The sequence below is a fragment of the Pantherophis guttatus genome, chromosome 14, assembly GCF_059756535.1.
Source record: "Pantherophis guttatus breed Tessera chromosome 14, ASM5975653v1, whole genome shotgun sequence".
NCBI classification, from domain to species: domain Eukaryota; kingdom Metazoa; phylum Chordata; class Lepidosauria; order Squamata; family Colubridae; genus Pantherophis; species Pantherophis guttatus.
Genome location: NC_142076.1, coordinates 6429377 through 6442291, shown reverse-complemented (window position 1 = coordinate 6442291; position 12915 = coordinate 6429377). Strand labels below are relative to the sequence as shown.

At 38.8% G+C, this 12915-nt stretch overlaps 1 protein-coding gene and 1 long non-coding RNA gene across 12 annotated transcripts in view; one reads left to right on the top strand and one right to left on the bottom strand.

Annotated features, from left to right (window-relative positions):
• Positions 1-5297, top strand: part of RBFOX1 (RNA binding fox-1 homolog 1) — a 2479215-nt gene extending 2473918 nt beyond the window's left edge. For 7 of the 11 annotated variants that reach the window (XM_087878443.1, XM_060692986.2, XM_060692981.2 and 4 more), the window contains one exon: positions 215-5297. In XM_087878443.1, coding sequence (XP_087734569.1) covers positions 215-337 — 123 coding nt within the window. In that variant the 3' untranslated portion in view covers positions 338-5297. Of the gene's footprint in view, positions 1-6; positions 103-214 lie in introns of all 11 variants that reach the window. The other 4 variants (XR_015729837.1, XM_087878441.1, XR_015729838.1 and 1 more) reach the window with 3 other exon arrangements.
• LOC117667393 (uncharacterized) overlaps positions 4740-12915 on the bottom strand; it is a 62905-nt gene continuing 54729 nt past the window's right edge. The window contains exon 4 of the long non-coding RNA XR_015729839.1: positions 4740-7299. This is a non-coding gene — a long non-coding RNA (uncharacterized LOC117667393). The remainder of the gene's footprint in view (positions 7300-12915) is intronic.

The following is a 12915-nucleotide window of genomic DNA, read 5'->3' as shown; positions in this document are numbered from 1 at the left end:
TTTCAGTGCCATTATAACTTCGAACGGTTGTAAATTGAGGACTACCTGTAGCGCGGTTTGAAAATGGCACGTGGCCAAGAGTTGGAGCCAAATCCCCAGAAGGTAGCAAAATATATATATATATATAAAAATATAAAAATTTAAAAATTGCAGATCTGGTGATGGCAAAAAAGTGGAAGTCAAAACACCCACCCCTCAAATTGCTTTGTTTCAGAATGCTTTTACACCCCTGAGTGATGCCAAGAACAGAAGCCATGCTGACGATGTCGGTCTCGTTCTTTCTTCATTGCAGGCTAGTATATACCGAGGGGGATACAGCCGTTTTGCTCCATACTAAATGACAAAAAATAAACAAACAAACAAAAAAACCATAATTCCTCCCCAAATGGGGGACCCAAATGAAAGCTTTCCGAGGCCTGGGGATGGCAATACATGCAGTAATGCATCATTTTAGCAACTCTAAAAAAGAAAAAAAAATTACAAACAGATAAATAAGTAAAACAAAATAAAACAAGTACATTAAAAAAAAAACGAGGAGAAAAAAAATATTTACATTTTTTATCTTATACCTCAGATATTTTGTTCTGTGTATTTTAATATTGTGGGTCTTTTAATTTCCGGAAGTTACATAGTTTGCTGGCTGTAGAAGGTATTTATTATTATTATTATTATTGATTGATTGATTAATTAAGTATTAATTAATATTATTACTATTATGATTTTCATTGTGGTTGAACTAGAAAGCTGCTAGAAATGAATTTGTCCGGGGAGGGGCGGGGCACCATCAAAAGTTCTATATCATGTAAATGAATTATATATGCTGAATATTACGCTGTTGGGATTCCTCACTTGTTTTGTAAGAGTGTATGTGATATCATGATTTATTTATTTTTTTTCCTGCATAAGACATTTATTTTTATTTTCAAAAGGGGTGTGTGGGGGGAGAGAGAGAGAAAGAGAGAGAGAGTGAGAAAGAAAGAAAAAAAGAAAGAAAGAAAGAAAGAAAGAAAGAAAGAAAGAAAGAAAGAAAGAAAGAAAGAAAGAGAGGAACACCAAGAAGGTGGAAATGGGGCTCCACCTAATTAACTATAAAAAAGGGGACCCCCCAAAGGCACCTTATAATTCTATATCAGCTGTCTTAAATTATTCACTATTTCTTCAAAGCCAAAGGTTATGTTGTTAATTCTGAGTTGGGGTGGGGGAGGGAGGGGGGAAAGTTATAAGAAGGGTGCTTGAACTGACATCTGTACATAATGTCTTATTAAAAGCTATGGAAGGGCAAGCTTTTAATGCATTCCATCAGGCAGCATTTAGCTCCAATCGTAACTAGCTGTTTAGGCAAAAAGAACAAAAAAACACACACAAAAAAAATAAATAAATAAAAAACCTAATATATATATATATATATATATATATATAAATATATAAAAAAATTAAAACATAAAATTAAGTAAATAAGGAGAGTTACCTGCTCGTTAAACCATAAACAAGCATTCTTTTTTATATTTCTTCCAGTATAATAAATTATTGATATCATTGCAGAACTTTTATATTACGGGAGAATTAAAAATAAAAATAATAAAAAAAAGAGGTGATAAAGCACTGTTTCTATTTTTTTTTTGTTTTTTCCAAAAAAAACCAACAAAACAAAAACAAAAAAGAAAGTAATAAAAAAGTTAAATTCTTTGTACCGGTTTTAAAAAATACAAAAAAAAGAGAGAAGTGTATAAAATTTACATCTGTGAAGTAGAATTATTCAGTTTGAGAAATTTACACATTGACGATGTTTTAGATTTTAAACCCAGTAGATTATTCTTAGTTAGAGAGAGAGAAAAAAAAAACGCACACACACATACATATACACACGCTCACCCATTCTCCATTTTTACATCCTACTTCTAGTCCAGATTTATAGACACATTTACAAATTCTGCAGTCAATGAGTATTGATAATCATGCTCGTCTCATCCGTTGTTTTTTTTTTTTTTTTTTTTGAACAAACGTTGCATCATTGTAAACAAACTGCAATTCTTCAAAGGGCCCAATTCTGCTCCTGATTTCAAAGTCAATGATTATTAGGTCCATGTAGAATGTATTAGGTCAGGAGAGTCAAACTCAAGGCCCAGGGGCTGAATTCGGCCCACAGGGTGTTTAGATCTGGCCCGCGGGGCTGCCCTGAAAACAGCGAAGGATCACCCCCCCCCGGTGTCTCTGCCAGCGAAAACGGAGCTCACGAGGGCTGCCTGTGGCCCTCCCAAGCTCCGTTTTCTCTGGCAGTGAGTTGCAGGAGGCTGTCGCAGCCGAAAAATGGAGTTCGGGAGCCCATTTTTGCTGGCAGAGTGCTCGGGCCACCGAAGGGTGATGTGCCCCCTCTGCCCCCCCATGCCCCCTCTGCCCCCCCACTCCGAGATCAAACACAACCCTGATGCAGCCCTCAATGAAATTGAGTTTGACACCCCTGTATTAGGTCCTCTTCACTGATGCCCATCCTAATGCGTTTTTCCAACTTGTTTCTGCAATTTTTTGCAAGACGCAATGCCCAAAAACGCAGACTCGGATACCGCTGGGGGAAAAAAAAATGCAGTTTGTCCGTGCATATGTTATTACCTATTATCCTTAGTTGGAGTGTTTGTCAGGGTTTCTTGGGTTTTGTTTCTGTTTTTTTGTTTTTTGTTTGTATTTTAAAGACATTCAAAGTAAAACAACCGTACCGCTACAGTTTTGTTGAAGATAGTTATATACTCATGTGTGCCATGTAGAATAAAAAAAAAAGGGGGGGGGCTTCAGTTAACAATGATTAATTCACTGCTGTGAACTTGCCAACTTGCTATAAGCAATTCTGCTGTTTTAAGAAGTGTTTGTGATCAGGCTTTTTTCCTCTTTGCCATCGTTAAAACGTGCATGCAATTATGATCGGTTGAAAGATAACCATCTATAAAGTTTCACCAGATTTGAAAACCAGGTTTCTGGAACATTTGTATCAGGTTTTGACTCAGTTCAGGATTGAGTGCAGCAAAGGAGAGCTAGTGAAAAAAAAAAGAGAGAGGGGGGGGAACCACACAGAATCCTACTAAGCAGGTATATACAAAAGTATGAAGGCTATTGCTTAATGCATTGTAAGCTGCCCTGAGTCTCCGGAGAAGGGCGGCATATAAATCGAACCAATAAATAAATAAATAAATAAACCCCCATTTAATGATGAAAAACATTGGCTACTAAAGAATCATTGTTTGTTTGTTTGATTGATTTTCTTTTCAAGACATTAAAAGCAGAACAACTGTATCGCTACAGTTTTGTTGAAGATAGTTATCTATTATCTTCAGCAAAGATAGGATGAGGACTTTTAACTGGCCGTGTTTTATTCCTGAGATGATAGATTTTGGAAATTCAGGCATCAATCAGAAACCCAAGTGTTCTCCACATCCTTCTTCTCCACAGCTACGATCTCAGATTCTTTCCCTGTCCCAGTAAATCAAAAATCGTTCAAATCAAATACCCTGTTTCCCTGAAAATAAGACCCAACCGGAAAATAAGTCCTAGCATGATTTTTCAGGATGCTCATAATATAAACCCTACCCCCTCCCCCCAAAATAACCTCCAATTAAGATTGGAGAGATGGGTGCATTTAGGTACCGTATTTCCCCCCAAAATAAGACCTAACCAGAAAATAAGCCCTAATGTGTCTTTTGGAACAAAAAATAATATAAGACCAGGTCTTATTTTCGGGGAAACATGGTATTCAGTTATAGGAAGAGAATGATCCAACTATCCAAATTCACACGCATAGTTGACGTCCCTTCAGACGTAGCTTTGTTGATTTGTAGAGACCCCTTTCTATACTGTTTGTGAGAGACTTCTGTGAACTGATCCTAACCTTGCTGTGAGACAGCAAATTAGGAATTATTGGAGGGTTGCGTTGGGGGGAATTTCCTTCAGTTATCCCTTCTGATGTAATTTCTCCAACCACAAGGGCAAAATTTTAGGGCGCGTCATGGAGAAGCGCCATGTTCTTTCTCAGTTTCTCTTGAGTTCTTAGAGAGAAATGTAGGTTGTTGGTGTGTTTTTTTTTCCCTACGCTCTCCTTTCACCTTCATGGCATTCAGTGAAGGAAATATGAATGTTTAGGATCGAAAGGGCCATTTTGTCACGTGAACTTTTAAACACCGTGGGAAAATCTAGCACAGGATATTAAAGTTTCTGAGTTCAGAAACCGAGGGTGCATACAGACGTACCTTTCAACTGGACTCTTGCTTCCTCGTCTCCACTGATGCGAGACAGCTTTCTTCCAATTTTGCAACAATGCCTTTAGCCAGATTTATTTAGCTAACTCTTTGAATACCGAACGATCCTCTCTCCATCCTTCTCCTTTTCGACGCAGCAAAAGTTTGTCCATTTGTTCTTTTCTTTTCTTCTTTTCATTAGAAATCTCTATAATAATACAGGGTAGGAGAATTTGTGATTTCACATCTCCCAGCCAATAGTGCTGTGCACTTCTGCTACAAACCTGTAGAGCTGCTTTCTTTAATTTTAAAAAGAGAGAGAGAGAGAAAGAGAGAGAAAGAGAGAGAGAGAGATTCTCAGATTACCAGACGTTGGGGATTTGTTATTCCAATCCTGGACAATGCAGTGGGGATAATTCCATTGTGATTCAATTGCTTGAAAATAAAAATAAAAAAAATGCACGTCTGTATGCACTCGGAAACACCTTTTTTTTAAAAAAAGAAAACAAAAACAAAAAATGACTGTGAAATAAATATTTATTTTCTTACAGAAATTCAGTTTTCAACACATAAAATCCTCCTGATGTTTAAGTGATAAGTCAATGTGTCATTTTTGTTTGAATACAGTGGCTGTTTCATTTGGTGCAACCCTTCGTTTAAAAAATAAAATAAAAATAAAGTAAATCCGATGTTTATTCTTGCACACAAATGAGGTCGCCACACACTGTTGGAAAATATTTTTGTGGAAATAAAAATAATAATTTAAAAAAAAAAACTTAGAACACTCCAATCATTCATTTTATTCAAATGTATGTCTGATATAGGGAATGTTAATTTTTTTTCTGGTTATATAAATTATTACTGATTATATGAATACTGATTTTAAAAATAACTGATTAATACCATATGTAGAATATTGTGACTTCAAAACAACTACAGATCTTTAAACCCGACAAGTGTGTATATCTGTCTTTAGAAATTAGTGTTTATATCACTACAGTGATTTGTGAATAAAGGAAAAACAAATGGTTTGTAATATTAAAAATAAAAGCTTAGTCTGAAATGGTGTAAATAAAATGTGTGTCCGGAGTTGTGTTCTTTCTAATCTTTTTTTTAAAAAAATATTTACTTTGTGGGCTAAAGATTTATATTATCTTATATTCACCATCTTTTCACAAAGAATGGAAAGGAATGAATATCACAAATAGCTGGAACTCAAAGGGCCTGTTGCCATTACCCCCAAGGAGAGCAAGCAGTGAGTTATCCCAAGTTATACTCAGAGTCTTATTACAGGTAGTCCTCAATTTACAACAGCTCATTTAGTGACCATTTCGATACAGATTAGATACAGATACAGATTAACAGAGTTGGAAGGAACCCTGAAGGTCATTTACTCCAACCCCCCACCCAAGCAGGAGACCCTACACCATTTCTGACAGAGGGCAGTCCAGTCTCTTCTTGAAAGCCTCCAGGGATGAAGCTCCCACAACTTCTGAAGGCAACTTCTGTTCCATCGGTTGATTGTTTTCACTGTCAGAAAATTCCTCCTTATGTCCAGGTTGAATCTCTCCTTGTTCAGTTTCCATCTATGATTTCTTGTCTGGCCTTCGGATGCTTTGGAAAATAGGTTGACCCCCTCCTCTCTGTGGCAGCCCTTCAAATATTGGAAGACTGCTATCATGTCTCCCCTGGTCCTTCTCTTCACTAGATTGAAAGCTACAACGGCACTGAAAAAAGGGACTTAAGACCATTTTTCACACTTACGACCGTTGATCACAGTCACGTGATCAAAATTTGGACACTGGCAACTGACTCAGATTTATGACGGTCGCAGTATCCCGAGGGGGGGGGTTGTCACGTGATCCTCTTTTGTGACCTTCTGACAAGCACAGTCAATGGGGAAGCCTGGTTCACTTAACAACCTCGTTACTCACTTAACAATTGCAGTGATTCGCTTAACAACCATGGCAAGACTGGTCGTACAACAGGGCCAAACTCACTGAACAAGTGTCTCACTTAGCAGCAAAAACATTGGGCTCCATCGTAGTCATAACTCGAGGACCTACCTGTATTGACATCGAGGAGACAAGGGGCACGTTGTATAGGGTAAAGCTTGGGAGGAAAGAAATTGTATCCATTTCTATTACAATGATAATTACATAGATTTCTTTCCTGTTCCTAATCCAAAGGGGAGTTGTCAGAAACTCAGCCTTATTGTTCATTGTTTATTTAGTTATTTAAAACTTTTATATATCCTCTCCCATAAAATATCTCAACACGATTTACAATCAAATTAAAAAAAAACCAAAACAGTAATAAACGGACATGCTAAAGGAGCTAAAGTCTAAATGTATTTATTAAAAATGAATGGGAAAGAATGGGATTTTAGAAATTGACACGCAATTGGTTAGCGGGAAAAACCGTCTTCAGCAGGTGCCTGCTAATAGGTTATTTTTAATACAGAACTTCTATTGATTAATTTCCTTAAAATATTCATTAGGCCCCGCACAGCTGCGGAGGCTCCATTTTATCCTGCATTGCACCTTTTCAATTTGGACGGTCCTCACATTACCTTGTGTTTCATTACCACCAATTCAAAGTGGTTCACGAGCGAGAACATTTTTCCGCTGTTAGGGTTGCCAGCCCAGGACTCAGCAGTAAATCTCCATTTCCCTCCAACTTCGCACACAGCTCATCTTGGCTGCTAGATTCAAGCCTTGGCAGAAGTGTCTCCGACACAAACACAGCAGAGTTAGAGAGTTAGGTTCTTTATTGCAAATGAGAAAGAAGCCAGCTTGAAAAGTGGATTGCTTTCTGTCAGCATCCAGGAAGTTTCCTTCCTGTACCTAACTGTGGTTTAAAGCCATTGCTGCCGCTTCTCACCCTTCCCTTGTTTGAGTGGACGGTCTGCCCCACATTTCGTGACCTTGAAAGGAGAATGTTTGGTTGTTGACAGACCTGACATTGCTGTCCTGAGATCTCAGCTTGGCTGTCGCCCTACGTCTTCAGGCAAGGTCCCTGTCCGGATGTTCAAGAGATGAGTGTACAACTGTCATTTCTCCATCAATGGGCAGTTTCCCTTAAATTCAAAAAATAGATAAAAGAACCTTTATTATCACTTTGTTCTGCAAACACACTGGCACACATTATAAAATGAAATTCTGATGCCCGTTCTCAAAATAAATAAATATATATATATATATATATATATATATATATATATATATATATATATATATATATATATATATACATACACACTCTTTTTTTATGTATTCTAAATGGTCTGTGATTAATATATGTTTGTGTGTGGGGGATAGATAGATAGATAGATAGATAGATAGATAGATAGATAGATAGATAGATATGATACATAGATGATAGATAGATAGATAGATAGATAGATAGATAGATAGATGGATGGATGGATGGATGGATGGATGGATAGAGATGAGATAGATAGATAGATAGACAGACGAGAGATAAGAGAGATAGAGAGATAGATATAAGACAGACAGACAGATAAGAGAGAGATATATCGATAGATTGATCGATAGATGGATGGATAGATAGATATACAGACAGACAGATAAGAGAGATAAGAGATAGAGATGATAGAGATAGATAGATAGATAGATAGATAGATAGATAGACAGATGAGAGATAAGAGAGATAGATGGATAGATATACAGACAGACAGATAAAGATAAGAGAGAGAGATATAGGTAGATGGATAGGTAGATATAGACAGACAGACAAGAGAGACAAGAGAGATAAGAGATAAGAGACAGAGATAGATAGATAGATGATAGGTAGGTAGGTAGGTAGGTAGGTAGGTAGGTAGGTAGGTAGGTAGATAGATAGATAGATAGATAGATAGATAGATAGATCGACAGACAGATATAGATGATATGGGTATAGATATTACGGACCATTTAGAATACATAGTGGGGGGGGAAGTCTTGAGGGTTAACAAGATTGATACTAACCTATATATTATAGTACTATATAGTATGGTCGATACTCTATAAAAAGACATCAGGAAAGAATTCTATGGAGTTCATTTCTTTCCCACTCAGAGAGACTACAAAGTGATGTGTAGATACCCATAACTGACAACAATACCCAACTGCAACTCACCACAACTAAGTTAGCTCAAAAGCACCCTGCAAGGCAGTTCCAAAAGACTTAAAAGACCCCTGAGAATAAAGTGATGATGAACAGAAACTGCTCTTTGGAACCTGGCAGACAGCTGTCATCGGAGTATGCTACCCAGCTGAACTAGACCCAGAAAGTTCAAATTTTCCCGTTTTGGAGTCCTTAACAGCCTCTGGGGCAGCTGGACACTTTGAAAGTGATACCAAGGCAATGGCGATTGAAATATTAGTAAATTCCAGCAAAATTGCAGGGGGATGATGCTTTCTTTTATCTACTCAGATCCACACTGCACTAATAACCCCCTGGTTTCCATCTCAGTCTTGGAAATGTGATTTTTCACATTGGAAAACCTTTGATCTTCCTCAAGCTGCCTATTGCTAATGAATTTTTTATTTGTTTACTCACTGAGCCTCCCAGATATCAAAGTGACACTTAACTTAGGGGGAGGGAGAGGGAGGGAGGGAGGGGGGGATATATATATATATATATATATATATATATATATATATATATATATATATATATATATATATAAGTTTTCGTGGGTGTGTGTATGTAAAAAGTTAAAATCTCGGGTGTTTTCCCGCTTCATTTAAAAGTCTGTTAGTTAAAATGCTTAAAATCCCTGCACTGAGGGAAACTCGAGTTTTAACATCAGAGGATAGGCAGAGATCCCAACAGGCAACCAGTGGTGATCCTTTCCTCTTTGCAGATGATAGCTAGCAATAGGGAGAGAGAAAAAACCAAATCAGAAAATATGCTGAGATCTCAACAGGCAACCAGTGGTGCTGTAATACCTACTAGAATTCTTACCTCTTTGCAGTTGACAGTTAGTAACAGGGAACCAGAGAAAGCTGGGCCGTTAACATGCAGTCAGGCTGCAGCTAGGATAATGAAGCAGGACCCCCAACTTCTAAATTGATAGTAAAGGCCAGAAGATGACAAGGTAGAGAGCTTGTTGAAACGTTGCCAAACTTTTAAAGTGTTGGTTAGGATTTTAGCCAGAGATAGAGATCGATAGATGATAGGTAGGTATGTAGGTAGGTATGTAGGTAGGTAGGTAGGTAGGTAGGTAGGTAGGTAGATAGATAGATAGATAGATAGATAGATAGATAGATAGATAGATAGATAGATAGATAGATAGAGGGGGGAGAGGGAGAGGGGGGAAGAGAGAGAAGGAGGGAGAGGGAGAAGGAGAGAGAGAGGGGTAGAGGGGGGAAGAGGGAGAAGGAGAGAATGGGAGAGAGGAGGGAGAGGGAGAAGGAGAGAGAGAGGGGTAGAGGGGAGAAGAGGGAGAAGGAGAGAATGGGAGAGAGGAGGGAGAGGGAGAAGGAGAGAGAGGGGGAGAGAGGAGGGAGAAGGAGGGAGAGAGAGAGAGGAGGAGGGAGAAGGAGAGAGAGGGGGTAGAGAGGAAAGAAGAGGGAGAGGGAGAAGGAGAGAGGGGGGAGGGAGAGAGAGAGAGAGAAGAAAGGAAGTAAAGCCAACTGGAAGAAACCTCCCTCTTAAATCAAAGCTAAGCCCTGGTTGTATCAAATCCCCTTTTAATGTTACTTTTATTTCTTTAGATCTAGGTTATTGTGTCCATCACAAAAGAGAAAGGAAAGGAAAGGAAGTAAAGTGAAATAAAGGAAATAATTTGGGAGGAGGGTTCTGACTGAATATGAGAAGGCTGAATTATTCATTCATTGGTCTGTCAAGACCCTGGGAGCATTTTGTGAATCCTCTGTGTTCTTTTTGTGTGCCAAATAAATGAAAAAACAAACTTTGTTCTTTTAGACTTTTTTTTTTAAAAAAACTTCTTTTGCCTGTCATCTGAAGAATTTCAGTTGGCCATTCCAGAACCCAAGACAGTCTTCTGCTCTTGAGCATACAGGTAATACATACAGGTATACAGGTAATCATTTAGCAACTGAGTTAATTAGGAACATTTCGTGAGGAAAAAGTAACATTGTGATCACTCCTTATATTTACGACCTTCCCAGGCCTGTAAAGCTGAAGTAAGATCATAGACACACTCATGATTTCACTTAGTGACTTTTCACTATACAACCTCAATTAACAACTCCATAATCCCTTGCCGGGTGGAGTCGGGGCAACTGAATGGAGCAGAGTGTTCGGCAGAAGAAAAAATGCTTTTAAAAGTAAAAAAAAAAAAGCCTCTGATGATTGTGCGGCTCAGCTGGGATCATCAGAACCTTTTAAAAGCATTTTTTCTACAAGCTCTTTGGCTGAAGAGGTTGTAAAAAAATGCTTTTTAAAGCCTCTGACGATCCCAGCTGAGTTGCCTGATCGGCAGAGCCTTTTAAAACCATGTTTTTTACAACCTTTTCGGCAGAAGAGGTTGTAGGAAAAAATGCTTTTAAAAGTAAAAAAAAAAAAAAAAGTTGGCCATGCCCACCCAGTCACATTACCCCCCCCACCAAGCCACGCCCACAGAACCAGTAGTAACAAATTTTACATTTCACCACTGATCATTATGCATTGTAAATTAGCAAACTCAGTGGATGCAGCAGTGGGTCTAGGACAATTTGCTGGGGCCAATTCTAATGTCGAAGAAATGGTAGAATAGAAGCATTAAAGAAAGGGTTCAAAAGGAGGGACCAAATGAAATGTGAATAACAAAAAATAAAATAACTTTTTAAGATTATTTTAAATAATTAAATTGAATCGTCGAATTGTCCCATAGTGAGTTGGCTTGCAGCGAGTGGACCATGGTGCCCATTCTATGTGGCAGTAAAGGTCCTGGACTAAGATTGGGAAGACTCATATTTTAGACTATCCTTACTGTAGCTATGCAAACTCATTGATGACTTTCCAATCTTTTTTTCTTAGCTTAAGAACCACCGAAGTGTAATAGTGGAGGGTCTGGACTAAAAGGGGTGAGTTTTTAGTCCTCCTTCAGCCCTGAAAACTCATGTGGCTATTCATGCACTGAGTTAGCATAATTAACTTCACAGCCTTGCTGTTGTGCAAATGAGATAAGCAAATGAGATAAACATTACACCAATTCTCCACGAGCTGCACTGGCTCCCTATTGATCTCTGGTCGCAATTCAATGTGTTGGTTATTACCTTTAAAGCCCTACATGGCTCAGGGCCAGGTTATCTTCGAGACCGCCTTCTACCGCATAGCTCCCAGCGACCAGTAAGATCCCACAGAGTTGGTCTCCTCCAGGTCCCGTCAACTAACAGTGCTGGTGGGTCCGTGGGGGAGGGCCTTCTCTGTGGCTGCCCCAGCTCTCTGGAACCAGTTACCTCCTGAGATCCGGACCATCCCTACCCTATTGGCCTTCCGAAAAGCGGTGAAGACCTGGCTTTTCTGGCAGGCCTGGGGCCGTTGATCTCGCTGTTGCGGTCTGGCGAGATCTGGCCATGAATGGTGTGAATGGGTTTTAATTGTTTTTAATGTTTTAATTTTTAATGTTTTTACATGTGGTTTTTAAATGCATTGTAAGCCGCCTTGAGTCTTCAGAGAAAGGTGGCATACAAGTTGAACAAATAAATAAAATAAATAAATAAGAAGGTTGGCTATCAGCTATTCTAAAACTCCTGGGAGATGAACGAAACCTGGGCTTTCCAAAAAATCAGAAATGAAATGCCAGGAGAACTGAAGCTAACTCGAACCTATAATGCTGATGTTATCCATTCAGTCATGTTTGATTCTTGGCAATTCTATGGGCCAGGTCTCTTCACGTCTCCCAATCTTGCACTACTTCTTTGAATTTTTCTATGCTCTGCTTTGATGGTGTCCAACCAGCATGTTCTTTGATGTCCTAGTTTCTTTTTACCTCTAACCTTTCCTGATATACCGTATTTCTCAGAGTATAAGACATACTTCTTTCTCCCCTAAAAGACGGTGAAAATTTGGCTGCATCTTATACACCGAATGTAGCCAAAAACACGAGGCATAGAGATGGCGATGGTCTGTGGAAATCCCTGCAGCCTGGAACAGCTGAGTGGAGGTATTCTGGGAGGCCGATCCACCCACCAATCAGCTGCTCGTGCTGAATCAGGCTGCTAATAATGTGCTGAAGGCTGTTCAGGCTGTTTGCTATTTGCTGCAAGGACTCAGAATTTGCAGCAGAAATCTCATCCAGAAAGCACACACAAGTAACTGATTCAGCAGGATTCAATAACTTCTCTTTATCTATAATATAACACATGAAGTAAAATATACAATACCAAAAGCAGATTTTCCAAGCAAAACACAAGCAGAGGAGAGGAGTTTCAGTTTCAGTTTTGAGCAGCAGACTAGTTTGCTGTTTAGCACAGACACAAAGCTGCAGAGCTAAGCTACGTCCAGGCTCCTTGCTGTCTTCTTCCTTGTTGCTCACACAGAAAATACTGTTTCAGTTTCCAAACAGCCCTCAACTCTCTCACACAGAGATAGGATGCTAGCCAGATGAATACTGATGGATGCTGGTAGGCAGAAGTAGATTTTTTTTTCTTATTTTCCTCCCCCAAATCTAAGGTGCATCATATACTCTGAAAAATATGGGTAATTGCTTTCTCAGTGAAGTCCCCAGAATGACATGGCC